This window comes from Limulus polyphemus, unplaced genomic scaffold (genome assembly GCF_000517525.1).
Source record: "Limulus polyphemus unplaced genomic scaffold, Limulus_polyphemus-2.1.2 Scaffold200, whole genome shotgun sequence".
NCBI classification, from domain to species: Eukaryota; Metazoa; Arthropoda; class Merostomata; order Xiphosura; family Limulidae; genus Limulus; species Limulus polyphemus.
In genome coordinates this window covers 540,366-555,581 of record NW_013665810.1, presented here as the reverse complement: position 1 = coordinate 555,581, position 15,216 = coordinate 540,366, and the positions used below count along the sequence as shown (strand labels likewise).

The window sequence follows — 15,216 nt, the reverse complement described above, 5'->3', positions numbered from 1 at the left end:
ATATATATATATATATATATAATTTATTGTGTAGCTTTGCATTAAAAACAACACAACTAATGGCATGTAAGGAAACATTTTTGATTTTCATTACAGCGTGATTATAAGAGAAAAAATAAAAGAAATATACAAAAATAAAGCTACTATACAAAAGCTAAATACAAATATACTTAGCTTTTGTATAATAACTTTGTTTGTCTAGTTAGACAACATGTTGTGTCATTTGTGGAGTTGAACTGGAAGATAAAAGACTCTTTCTAAAATAGTCGTTAGTTCTAGTATTCATGTTATAATGATTTCCATTGTTGTGTTAGTTCTTTTGGATTACTCAGGAAAAAAGAAAAATGCAAAATCCAGTGACTGCAGTCCATTTAATTAATGATAACGAAAACGATTTCTTAGATTGCAAGTTCTATACTTTGTAGAAGTTAGTTAATGTTTTCTGATAGACCTAAGTTCACATTAGAACCTTAAATAATAATTTAATTTACTTTCTGTCTTCTTCAACACTTGCGGAATCTTCTCCAATATGGATTTCTTCATCGAAACACAAACTCAATTGTCATAAAACTGAACTAACTGAGTAAATGGCTAATAAAGTTAATAATCAACCCTTCTTTACTCTAGCGTAACATTTGTTTTTATACTGATCATATCGTTTTCCAAACATTTAAGAAAGTTCCAGTCATTAAGCCACACCCATCAACAATAATACGTCTAAAACATAGCATACAACACTGCTCCTTTTTGGATTGTGACATGTCACTGGATAAAATTTTCGAATCTTCAGTGTATTTCCGATTTTATTCTTAATATAGAACATTAATCAAAGGGATCACTAAGTTTCTATTGGGTTGGTTATTCACAGGACTGGATGAGTAAACGAAGGCATCACAGATGTTCTTCATTAGCGTATATTAATGTAGCGTGAAATATAATATAGATAGGAAGAGTGATTTACTCTGCTGGTGAGCCATGAAATAGCCAAAGGTGTGACATCCCTTGTTGAAATGATAGTGGCCTTCAGTTTCAGTCAAGTGGATAGTGTATGTGTGTCTGAGGAGAGAAAACCTTGTATTATCTGTATAGATTACTAGATTGTTACTTGCTGATAAAGGCTGCCAGTTTCACAGACATTGAGAAACTTGATATATTTCCAGATTTGTACAAAGAGATTAAATGAGATTTGGTTCAACATAACCATATAGATTTTGAGAGAGCGAGAAATACAGCAGGCACACACCAATAAAGTTCACAGTTCAAAGGTTTACCTAAAGTTTTTTCTCTCTCTCTTTAGTTGAAGAGCACTTGACCAAGTGTTAACTGGCTTTGAATGTTTATAATAAAGGTAATGACTGTTTACATTCTTGAGTTCAGTCTCCCTCTTGTAAAGATTCAACCAGAAATAGAGAAATATATGCATCATTCTGTGAAATAGTATCTGTTGAATCCTCTTGTTATCTTATAGATCCTGCAGACTACTCTGAGGGAAATTAGGACAATCTGAAAAAAAAAACACAGATATCCCTACCAGTTGTCCACATACAACTTTGTGAATTCATCATTTTTCTTCAAAATACAATTAATGATGCCAAAGGAATAGTACTTGGCTCATTTAGTCCTTGGTCTTTCATGGTTTCTATTTTTTTATGGGAGTTGTTTTTTTTTGCAGCTTGGAGTCATCTAACCAATTGAAGTATTGCGCCATGTCTCCATTTTATATAATATGAGATATTTTATTTGTTTGACCCAAGTCATAGAGTCCACTGGAGAAGGTATCTTTGTATTCTATGAGTAGATTTGGTAGTCTGTGGCATTGAGCCATTGTAAGACTTTCACAGCTCTGTTTCTATAAATGATGTGGTAAGCTTCCCTTATGTGAAGATGTAACATCAGACTTCATATATAACTTTTTGAAAAAGTAACTACTTCAGGTGCTCTTTGGTGTGGAAGTACTACTTGTATAATTTCACATTTCGTAATAATCTGTCAGACATCCTTATTCTTCAGATCCACTAGAGTTATTCCAGCCAATAATTTCTCAGGAAAATATGGAGTTTTTTGTTCTTTGACACCCCAAGCACCAGATCTAAAGCTGTCCCTAACTAATTCTAGTATGAGTATTTCGCTTCTTGGTGTTATTACTGTCTTCCTTAGTGTCTGAAAGTTCGACTTCTGGTGTTGTAACTATTATGTAGTATACAAGGATTTTGTGGTCATGTTTGAAGCTGTTTGAAACAAGTCCAAGCTCGTATCCATGTTTCTACTTGAAGTATATTCTCAATATGTAGTCTCTCTTGATTTCAATTACTAACACTTTTGCTTCATCTCTGGCAGCAATTTCCTGCTTTTCATTACCAGGTCAATTCTAACAGTAGGGCTGTAGAACCAATACCCATCAACATGTTGCAAGGCTTTCGACCAGTGTATCCATTAACTTGTGGACTGATTTTATTAACTAACGTATTCCTTATCACAGTTGAGATATATTGATTATTCTCAATCGAACTTCGTCCAATAAGTCCAGAAAAAGTCCAGTTTTTCAATGTCTGGTCAGGTCTTTGTTATTCTTTTGCCCTATTTGGGCTCGGGGATTCATTCTCAGCGTATCATCTCCTTGGTTAATATCATCTTTTAATTCATTACAGCTTCGATTGCAATGTACATATTTCCCATGTTTATAGCAGATCCCTTTTTTCGTCTTTTGGAAGCAATTTTTATGTCTTACAGATTTTTGTCTGCAGTTCTTTGCAATGTATCTTTTTGAAATGTGGATAAAGTACTGTTCTGTGGTTTACTTCATCCATTCTGAGTAACTAGATGTAAAATTAATCTATTGCGATATACTAGACATTTTCCAGAGGGAGTTGATGTTTCCACATTATTTCATTGACAATCTTATAATTCCTGGATTATGCTTTTAATTTCTTATCTGTCACTTTAACTGATACAATTTCCATTGCCAACTGCAGAGTTTCCTTTAAAGATGTACAAATACTTTGCCTTAGACTAATTCACATATTCTCAGCCACTATGCCATATATGAATTAGTAATATATGAATGAATCCATCATTTCAAAAGAAGCATCTGGATAAGACAATTAAATAAGTCGTTGCACATATTTAACACGTTTAGCGAAGGTCTCACCATTTTTGCTTTCTCTGCTCCTAAACTTCGCTTCAGAAATTCCATCTGATGTTACATTTAAAAAAATATATGAGATAAGAAAGCCATCAACGCCCCATGGGTTTTATGGATTTCTGTTGGATTTTTTTTCTTGATGTTGTTAAAGCTAGTCATTTTAAATGAACAGCAAAATAAATAGCTAGTTCTTCACTACTTAATTCATTTATTTACTTTTGAAATTATTTGAAGATAGGTCTGGTGTGCCTTCAATGGTATCTTTCCATTAGAGTATTCTCAGATTTAACTGATTTCTTCAAAGAATATTGGATAAGTTTGCTTTATGACGGATCTGCAGGATAAATTATGAACTACACTAAAATAATTCAAGCAAAGAAATACACAGACTTAAACTGTCTGAAAACTGCAAATCATTTATTATTCAAGCGATCCTCTTTATCGTAGAATTTGGCCTACAATGAAGTAAAAAAGAACTAAACATACCAGAAAAGGTATTCACATGAGAGGTGAATTGTTGAGTTATATGGTTCTATGTTGTTCTTTAAAAAAGTGGTATATTCAGATAAAACTGAGTAAACCTAAGAGTAATGGAATAAGTCTGTTTAATAGTGTGAGGTTCAACAAGATATTAATTATAAAATAAATATAGAACTTTGACTGGGTTTGAGAAAGAAAGAAACTGGATATAAGTGTACAAAAACGAAATGAAGCTATCTTTACTCAAACACAATGGACATAATGTGTATTTAGGACGAAGGACATACTGTGTATTTAGGACGAATGACACAATGTGTATTTAGGACGAAAAACATAATGTGTATTTAGGACGAAGAACATAATGTGTATTTAGGACGAAGAACATAATGTGTATTTAGGACGAAGGACAGAACTTTTAGTATATTACTTAACTCTCTAAGTGCTCCTAACAACATATAAAAGATGTTTGGTAAGAGTTAGTTACCATTACAGGTCAAACTGTTTGCAAAGAACAAACTTACACTGCACTTCCACACTGAGAACTCGAACTTAAGAGAAAGAGTGAGTTAATCCACAGATCGTAGCATTAAATATCAAATTCTAAATTGTTACATTTTCAGGATACATTCGGTCTTTCACTTATATCACTGTCGGTTAATCCTATTGAAACACTTGGGAGTTCGCAACCTTGAGATATCACCTAATCAACTGTTGGAGGACAATGCTGTCGACATTCTTGTACAATGTACAGCATTACAGCAGTTTCGCTTTCCAGAGGATAACAAAGGCAGCGAGAACGAACTAAACGACTTTCTCGACCACTCTTTATGCAAAACCTACACAGAGATACAGAATAAACTGTATCAAAACTAGAAGCCCCTCAGTGGCACAGCGGTATGTGTGCGGACTTATAACGCAAGAATCCGGGTTTCGATACCCGTGGTGGGCAGAGCACAGATAGCCAATTGTGTAGCTGTGTCTTTAATTACAAACAAACAAAGAAAACTAGGAAGATAGAAATGCGTGGTATACTTACATACCACAACATCACTGTCAGACAAATCATCTGATGTCAAGTTCGATTCAATTCAAGCCAGTTTTAATGTTACATTAAGCCGTGCTTAAAGTTCTATTAGTACAGTCTCATAATTCTTATGAAGCCTGGTTTTATAATATAATACTCTAGAACTGACAGATCATTAAATGTCTGAATTAAAGATTTCTATCATTGAGAATCATGCAAAAATATATTGCACAAATCTTTTACTATGCACTTAAAAACAGCTCAAAAACATTTTTCGTTACTTATTCTATATTTACACTATTTCCTAGTCTGAAATCTTCATAAATAACAATATGAAAAACTCTAAATGTCAGTCTTACGAGCAAATACTCGTCAGATTAGCGTTTTAGAAGATATGTGATATGTGTTTTATCTCTGTATTTTGTATATGGGTAAATGACTATTATATAATATTCATATATAAGTATTAATGATCGGCACTTTTGTAATGTTTAAAATCAAATAAATAATTAAAATGCAACTATTTACATTAACACGATTAAAAGTTTAATAAGGCCGTCAACAGCTTTCACTTTAAAACTCTACATGTCACATGTTTCGACACAGAAAATATCACTGTCCACCTTTACTAGTTAGTGTGCTGTACAATACAGCAACCTTTCACGTGAGAAAGTGCATGTAACAATAAAAGGAGCTAACCTCTAACAATAGGTAATTAAAGTGAAAGGAGTTTAGCCACGTTGCTTGACCAAAGTTTTGTTGAAAACCACAAACGTCTAAAAAGATGTATGTGCCAAAATGTTTTAATGTTCATCTTACTAAACAGAAAAAAAAAACAATTTATGTGCTTTACATAATACATTATTATCATGAAACACGTAATATAAATTATAGCATGAAATTTATGTGGTATTCTAAGATAGCCCTGATTTTCCCCAGAGTAACCTGCAGGAATTTCAAAACGAGGTGAATTTGTCAAATACTATATCGCAGATCAGGATCATGTTCTCTCGACCTTTGACTTAGTTTTTACGCAAAAGAAATAGACTGGACACAGTTTTGCAAACAATCACAGTTTTTATTACGTTAAACAACACAATCAAAGTTAACTCTAAACACTGGGGAGAGGGAGAAAAGGCTTTGTGGATGCTCTTCCATCAATGTAACAATTCTGTCTCTATTAAGCTTGAGGTTAAGTAGTGCTAAACTCAAACTCAAGTATAAAATAAAATTTTCTTAAACAAAGATATCACACAATGCAAACTATGTCAATCTCAAGTCTGATGAATATCTATCTTATAAGGTAAACAAAGAAAAACTTTATTGATTCTCCTGGAGATGAATGAATGGTCCAGTTGAAACATGTAGAGGTGATTTAAAGAGATTGGCTGTAGTGTGTTGACATGAGAGTGGCCCTCAGTTACGTGGATAGCACGTGCGACTGAGGAGAGAGAATCTTGTATATAATGTAATGTTTTCCCTTGTGGTTAAATAGACAACCTATTTAATGCACGATTGCATTATTTACTACAACAATTAAATAAAGCATAAAATAAACAAAATAGACTGATCATATATGGTTCGCTGCTAGAATAGATTACTTTTATCCATATCATAGGTCATTCTTCTAAAGGAAGAACACATGTGACCCAGGCAACCCCGTGAATAACCATGGCAAAAGGAAGTTTGTTTGATGTTCTGTATTGAAAATAGACCTACAACAGTGAATATTTGAAAAACTGTCTAGCATTTAAGAAGGTACAAAACGAATTGTGTGCCCACAAATTACAATTGCAATTTTGATTTGTATTAGCTCACATCAGCTCTAATAACTCGAATAATGGCATATTTTGAGCTTGATTTGTCAAAATGGTTTCTTATTATGATGTTTACTTTAAACTATAATTGAACTAGTTCTCTAAAATTATTTAACGTTTATTATATCTATTTTATGATGACTAAGAAAAAATCTCCCTGTACAAGACGTTTTATACAAAATAGAATATAACAGCATATTATAGTGGTAGCCTTGAAAATAATGTTAATTATTATATCATAACATTCTGTTCATTCAAATGCTGCATATTATGCAAGGAACTATAATTTTTACATGAAAACGGTTTTTGCGTGCTATACTTTGAATAAAATATTAGTTATACTTTTGACTTACATTAATTAAAATAGTGATGGTTTCTCCAAATAAACTAAGGGATTTAACAATGGTTCGATAACTGTATGACAATAACTTATAGCAAATTGAAAGTAGACTTCAATTTTAATACATTTATTCTAACATGTTTGTGGGCTCTGGTTCTGGTGAAAGAACACGTGTTCACTTTCTCATATATACTACAACAGCTGTCTAGGGTTCACGATTTCTTCTTTCCGTATAAGTGTGTCACAATCACACATAAGATAAACATATAGATTTTAGCCATTTTGGAGAATGCTCAATGTACTGTTCTGTCACAGAACCACCTCTTTACACCGTTAGGTTCGAAGAAAGGTTCAAACACCTCATAAAAGAGAATGTGGAACTCATTGATGTGGATAGTTCACGCAGTAATTCTTATGATGGTCAGTACTGGTCAGACAGAAGACGACACTGGAAACGAATTGTCCGAACACTTAAATGGTAAGTTTTGTCAACAACTAGTTTGAGGAAAACAAATCATTAAAATTTTTACATACTTATTTTTGAACACTTACTGGAGTTTATTACTGCACATACTAATATTTCATTAAGCGGTATGTTGAGTCATAAAAATAGTATTCTGGGGATAGAAATATGTTATAATTTTTTCTAAAACACAAATTTTGTTTATGCTGAGATGCCCAAAATCTGTTTAATACTATCGCGTAGTTTCTCAGCAACACTATTACGGTATTAAACTCACATTTTCACAACGTTAAGATGAAGGTCGCAGGCCGAGGGGATCGTTGTTGTTGTTTATTATTAAGCACAAAGCTGCACAATGAGCTATCTGCGCTACTGCCCACCACGGGTATCGAAACCTGGTTTCTAGCGATATAAGTCCACAGACATACCGCTGTTCCACTGGGGGACCCGAGGGGTTCGAAGAAACCATCCATTGGAAATAAGAGTTCTGCTTCTCAGAACAACAACAAAACAAGTTATAGTCTATTTTTACTAGTTTCTGCTCTCATGAATCATTATTTTTCGTAAGCCAATAAAGTTATCTTGGCTCATACTCCAGCAATCTTTCATATGCGTTCCGTGTAGTTACATCTACATATACAGTTTATTCGATATATGGTTCGCATTACCAATTGTTTGTTTGTCTTTAAGCACAAAACTACACAGTGGGCTGTCTTTGCTATACTCACCGCAAGTATCGAAACCCAGTTTTAGCGATGTGAGCCCTCAGACTCACCGATGAGCCACTGCATACCAATAATTGTTTGTTTGTTTTTAATTGTGCACAAAGCTACACAATGGTGCTCTGCCAACCACGGGTATCGAAACCCGGTTTCTAGTGTTGTAAGTCCGCAGACTCACCGCTGTGCCACTGGGGGCGCATTACCAATAAGTAGCAGTTTGTATTAAATAAGACATATGTGAAAGATATTCTATAATAAATAAAAACTTTTTACGTTTTCACTATTTTGTATTGTTGTAATTATTAATAACAAAGAAATTATAAGAAATTTCCATGAGTCTCTACAAATTTGTAATAACTATGTTAATGTTATGATTGATTTTTTATAAATTAGTGCGTTTAATACTAAATACCAATAATGTATATAAATGGTCGCGATAAAAATATTCAAAAAAGATTTTCGTGATAGAGTACTGATGTTTTGAACACCAACAAATCTACACAATGGGCTATCTGTATTCTGCCCACCATGGGTATCAAAACCCGATTTCTAGTGTTGTAAATCTACATAACATACCGCTGTGCCAGTCTACGCCCCTGAAGAATGTTACATAATACTATACGCACTACTTCCTGTAGCGAAATAGAAGATAATGCTTACTATATAAAATACGTTACGGCAATAATAAAATATTAAAATGCTAAAAGAATCTGAAAGTCAAAGTAAAACGCCCCCCAGTGGCACAGCGGTATGTCTGCGGACTTACAACGCTAGAATCCGGGTTTCTATACCCATGGTGGGCAGAGCACAGATAGCCTATTGTGTAGCTTTGTGCTTAATTACAAACAATCAAAGGTAAATTACTTCTTGTTTGTTTTTGAATTTCGTGCAAAGCTACACGAGGGCTATCTGCGCTAGCCGTCCCTAATTTAGCAGTGTAAGACTAGAGGAAAGGCAGCTAGTCATCACCACCCACCACCAACTATTGGGCTACTCTTTTAACAACGAATAGTATGATTGACCGTCACATTATAACGCCCACCACTCCTGAAAGGTCGAGCCTGTTTGGTGGGACGGGGATTCGAACCCGCGACCCGCAGAATGCGAGTCGAGCGCCCTAACCACCTGGCCATGCCAGGCCTAGTTTAAAATGAATAAATAACGAACTACCTAATTTGAAATGATTATGTAAAATGTAAAATGTAATTTTCAATCAGAATGGCACCTTATGCATGAATACGTCAGAAAACCCTAGGTGTTAAATATAGCCGTTCCTAATTTTGAACTACTAACCAATGGGAGAGCAGCCATCGAGCAGCATCCGCCGCTAAAGAGCTTTATTTGACTATTATCGGCCTATTATCAGCACACAGCATGCTTGCTTTAGTCAAAGGGAAAGTTAAGTAACTTTTGTGTCTTACTGTGATGAATTGTCCAACCAACTTGGTAAAGTGTGACTCTGGCGTATATGTTAATTAAACCAATAATTGGTTATGTCAGAACTTATGAACAAGAAGAGACAAACAGATCAACAAACAAACTGTGAAGGGTAAACATGGACCCATATTTGTGTCTTACTGTGATGAATTGCCCAACCAACTTGGTAAAGTGTGACTTTGACGTATATGTTAATTAAACCAATAATTGATTATGTTATCTCAACTCTTGCTAATATTAATATCAAAAAGTTCAAAATTGCAGAATCAACTCTATGAACATAACAACTAGACTACCATGATAATACCCCGAAATAACACCCAATCAAACTATAATTCAAAAATGGTGAAAGTGGATGGGTGTCGTATAGTACGCGCCGTATTACGTGTTTTTTAATTCCTTCGTTAATTAGTAAATTTTTTAAACATTACTATATTTTTTACCGTTCTCAGTTTAGACGCATTAAGGCGCTTAATTATATGGGTCCATGTTTACCCTTTACAGTTTGTTTGTTGATCTTTTTGTCTCCTCTTGTTCATAAGTTCTGACATAATCTGTTTGATTGCTTATTTCAATAAGCTGAACAGGGTAGTAATTTTCCGATAAAGTCTTCGTTATATTAATTACCTCTGAGTAAAAGAAGCAGAAATGGTAATTTTATAAGCTTTAGTAATTAAGATGATTATTACATTTCGTTAAAGAATTCAGGAACAATAAAACTCTGAAAATGTTATTATAAACCAGTAAATGTGGGCTTATAATCAACAACAAATCCCTAATCAGATTTTGTAATCAGTATAGCCAAGAAGAGGGGGGGTTCAAATTCACATGTGAATTTAGTGTTTGGATGTTTTGAATTTAGACAGTTAAGAAAGGAATGAGTCTTTACGGGATTTTGGAAAATGTGTCCTAAGCATAGCACGTGTGAAAGAAAGCTGGACAATTATTGAACCATGTTTTTTGTGATGATGTATCAAGTACTTTTGACAAAGAGGGTGTCAGAGAACTACCTATAACCACTTTAATTTAAAATTTTCTGATTAAACTGAAAATACTACTCTTTTGTCGCGAATACCAGATTTTTTAAACATTAATCTAGGAATACCCTATATATATATATATATATTAATTTCAAAGAACAGAAAACTTTACCTCTAAAGAACATAAGTTGAAGTTAAAGGAAGCTGTACTCCATCAAGGACCTAAAACCTTTCCTCGGCAAAATAAAAATCTAAAGGAATTTTTCAAGCTATAGGGCTTTGCCTTAAAATTTTCTCAAAAGAGATAAGGCTATTATTGTCTTGCCAGGCCTAGAGCTCAGTACCAAAGTTACTGATAAATCCTGTTCAAAATAATTAAGAAGTACGCTGAGTTTTCCATATTGTATCTACATCAAGGTACAGCTGTTGTTATTAAATAATCTCAATGGCATTCCTAAGTTAATTGTTATATAAAACAATTTCAGTTTACCCAGTCATGTCATCTGGTGTGCACATTTCAGTGGTATATGAAAGTGAAGGAAACACAGTTTGTTCTCATTAGTTTGAACAACAGTTTTATATGTAAAGAGATTCAGACTGATAGTGAAACAGGTCACGACCGCAACATTTTGACGTATCAGTGACATTGAGGACAATATGTTGTTGGCCAAAAGCTGGCAACCACAACATCTTATTAGACAACGACAAGTCTCATAAAGAGTGGTAAGCTGGATGTATACTTGTTTTCAGACTATTAGTATAGTTATCCATGTTCTGGACACGACAAACTATTGTTGACAACCCTGCAAGATGACCGTTATTTGACAATATTGGCTCAGTACAATAGGCAGGCTTATATTTCTCAACTGAATCAACCTGTCAGAGCAGCGAATTGACGACAAGTCACCACACAAATGGTCAGAAAAATGCTTCCTAAAGTTGACCTTTATATCAGACGGACGATGGTGTGCATTCATTTAGTCGATCGTCATAAAATATCCCGTCTTTAGTGGGGTCAAGAACACATGAGCTAGTCTAAAGACATATGGGTGGACGTCTTGTTCACAGACAAATTAGGCTTCACTCTGCAGTCAGATAAGAGATGTGTATGCGTTTGGAAAGTGGCCGGACCAGATTCAACCACATTTTCGCGAAGGAAAGAGGCGCATATAGCGGCGTTGGCAAACTGACCTAGGCAGAGATCTGTTCTGAAGGTCACACTGACTTTTATGTGCCACACCATGGCACTAGGAATACAAAGCAATATAGAGATGCAGCCTTACCACCATTAACGTTGCAATATGTACGTGCAATTTATCAGAACTTTATTGTGATGGATGATAACGTGTGCCTCCTCTAGACTTAGTGGTTAGAAACTTTCTGGAAGAAAAAGATATTAGCGAATAGACCTGCCAGCAAACTCACTAGACTTTAATAGGATTGAACATGTATGGAATGTTCTTGGAAGATGTCTTGTAGCACGTGATTCACCTTCTAACAACTCTGACGTAGGAGCGAGTCGTTCTTATTCACTCGTATTAAACTTTCTATACTGACGTAAGCCTTGCATTAATGTGTGGTCATACGACTTATTATATAAACGCTTTCTCAATATTTACTGGACTATTAAGTCTGTGGAACCAAATGGCTCTGATGATAATAGATATTTACATATCGGATCACATGACTGATCACCTGACACCTTTTTGGATTCAAGATAAATCTAGAGGTACCAATATTATTATTTAGTCGTATGATAGTCGTACCTTGTCGTAGCTAAAATGTAGAGAAAATTCTGATGTTTTCTATTGGTTTTGATAATGTAGTTCATGTAAATAGGCCTTTGCGACATCTTCATCAAATATTCTCGCCACTCCAAGAAAGACTATCCTTCAAAACATTTGAATATTGATTATATTAACTAGAATATTTGATTGTTTTTTGCAATTTACGAAGGTTGTTTCACCCCCTGTGTGCGTGTGTGTTTGTTAGCAAGATTTCTCGAAAACGACTGAAATGATTTGGACTATGATCCAGCTTAGAAGTGTTTAATTTTTAGATGGTCAAGGTCAAAAGTCAAGGTCACAGCAAGGTCAGTAAATCAAAAAAATCCCTATCTGTTAACATGGGGACTGATTTTTCACACTATTTTTGCTCTATAACTCAGTCAAAAATGATCGTATATTGATAAAACTTGGTGGAAATATGAAGAATACTATTACTTCTTTTCATGCCAAAAATGTTCTGTATCCGTTGATGACAACTGTTATACGGATACACTTTCCGATTTTTTGAAAGCCGAATATGATCAAAGCTGCGTAGCGGAGGTATGGGCCCTACAGAGTGCCCCTCTAGTTAATTTATCTTTTCTACATAACATGTCCTCATTTCAGAACGACCACTATTTCATTTTTGTTCTTATTGGTTCATATAAATGTTTTTCTTCTTTAAATTGGTTGTAGATGGACATAGTGACGTTCGTTGTGAACAGTAATAGTTAGATCCAGATTTGGCTGTATGTCTACCATTTAATAAATCTCCATTGGGTAGTATACAAATCCAATCAATGAATCCTATTTTAGTAAAATAAGCGATCCCTTAATTTCCTCGCCTATTATTACAGGTCCAAACTCTTCCCGCTTCTCCCAAAAAAAGAAACTCTTTTATATTTTAATCTTTCGATCGCAGAGCAAATGAAATCAGCTTTACTTGCGATGAAAAATGTGGCGATATTTATTAAGATATGGTCAGCTCCTTTAAGTGTACTATATAAACATTTAAATCTGAAATATAAATAATTTGTTCAGCATTTGCGTTTGTGCTAATGTACTGCTCAATATTTTCGTTGATTCATTTAAACTTCTGTCTGATTACACACTGTTTATACGCATTTTAAAATGAAATGCATATACCCACTATTCGTTTAGAATAAACCAAGAGTTAGAGGTGGGTGATGTTGAGTAGTCTATCCTTCCAAATTTAGGAGCAGTTAGTTCAGATAGCCCATGTGTAGATTTGCACGAACATCTGAAACAAACAAACTTTGTATTTATGTTGTTCTGTAAATAATCTATCATGAAAAGTGGGTATAACTTTTTTTTATTATATACATTTTACTTAACATTTTTTATTTCTGTCAGTTGTACCGCTTTATTGGTGATTATTTTTACATTGTATGTACAGCCGCCTTTTCCTTCTCCACTGAGTCTGAATATACTAAAAACTTACACAATAAATCCAGTTGCATGAGAACAAAAATCTGCTTTTTTGCATAATTCCCCCCAGTGGCACAGCGGTATGTCTGCGGAATTACAACGCTTGAAACCTGGTTTCGATACCCGTGGTGGGCAGAGTACAGATAGCCCATTGTGTAGCTTAGTGCTTAACTACAAACAATTCTTGCACATGTTTTTTATTTTTTTTTTTCTTTGGTATCATAAGCAATGAATTTAATACTAAGAATAAAGACATTTGATTAAATATAGTATTAAATGTTCCTGATTTTCTATATTTGTAACAGATTACGTCATAGCTGTGAATGATGTCAACTTGGCAGCGGAAAATGCATTGGAAAATATGCCCCGTATCAGTCAGATGTACGATGTCGAAAATTCGCCACAGTTATCAATGTAAACAACTTTTAATTCTACATCTTCTGTTCACAGTTAATCTTATCATCTGACAATTACAATTTTCTAATTCGACAATTTTTAAACAATACCAATCGATAAAAGATACACGCAGAATATTGTTTTTCATATAATACAATTATTATAGAGCTGTTAAACTTTGTATTAGAAACGTTAAGTATGTAATAACTACACAAAATAATAACCTAGAACTTCGAGGATGCTAAATTGTAAAGAAAAATGTCTATAGGCCTGTACAGGTAAACACGCACACGGTGTGTATACAAATAGACGAGATAGATTCCTGTGATTAGAAATGTAACCATTCGATGACAAACTGTAGTTACAATTTTTGAAACTTCGTGATTTAACATTAACTTTGTCATATTACAAAGTACAAGAATTACATAGGAAAGTCGTTTATCTGAGAATTTGAGATTCACTTTCTGACTGCATTTTGTTTGGTAACGGTTTTTACATGGCTTTACTAATACCATTAAAGCTTTGACATCTTTTTATCGTCAATGTACAAAAGACTTTTAGTGAAGTCCCTCAGCATATCAGCTTTTATTGACTGGTTTATAAAAATATTTTTATCATCCAGTTAGTATAGAAGCCCCCCCCCCAATGGCACAGCGGTATGTCTGCGGACTTACAACGCTAGAAACCGGGTTTCGATACCCGTGGTGGGCAGAGCACAGATAGCCCATTGTGTAGCTTTGTGCTTAATTACAAACAAACAAAGTACAAACAATAGTATAGAAATTCTTATTTTTATATCTATTTATTATTCACGTTCAAATAATTGATTCATTTAACTGAAAATATTTTAGCAAATGTTTAATTAAAAAAATGTTTAATTTGTAAATACCCATCGCCTCTGCTCGAGGATACTCTGCAGAGGTGCAAAACGGACACCCTATTTGATCCAGACTTATGCAAAAACAAAGAGTTTCAATACCGTAGTATAACAAGCAGTCAAAATATTATTTTTGCGGCCCGGCATGGGCAGGTGGTTAGGGCGCTCGACTTGTAATCTGAGGGTCGCGGGTTCGAATCCCCGTCACATCAAACATGCTCGCCCTTTCAGCCGTGGGGGCGTTATAATGTGACGGTCAATTCCACTATTCGTTAGTAAAAGAGTAGCCCAAGAGTTGGCGGTGGGTGGTGATGACTAGCTGT

The 15,216-nt window shown here is 34.4% G+C and overlaps 1 protein-coding gene across 2 annotated transcripts in view; it reads left to right on the top strand.

Moving 5' to 3' along the window:
* Positions 1-7,067: 7,067 nt before the first annotated feature.
* LOC106478327 overlaps positions 7,068-15,216 on the top strand; it is a 20,507-nt gene continuing 12,358 nt past the window's right edge. For both annotated transcript variants that reach the window (XM_022381925.1, XM_022381924.1), the window contains exons 1-2: positions 7,068-7,281; positions 13,926-14,034. In XM_022381925.1, the coding sequence (XP_022237633.1) occupies positions 7,176-7,281; positions 13,926-14,034 (215 nt within the window). In that variant the 5' untranslated portion in view covers positions 7,068-7,175. The remainder of the gene's footprint in view (positions 7,282-13,925; positions 14,035-15,216) is intronic.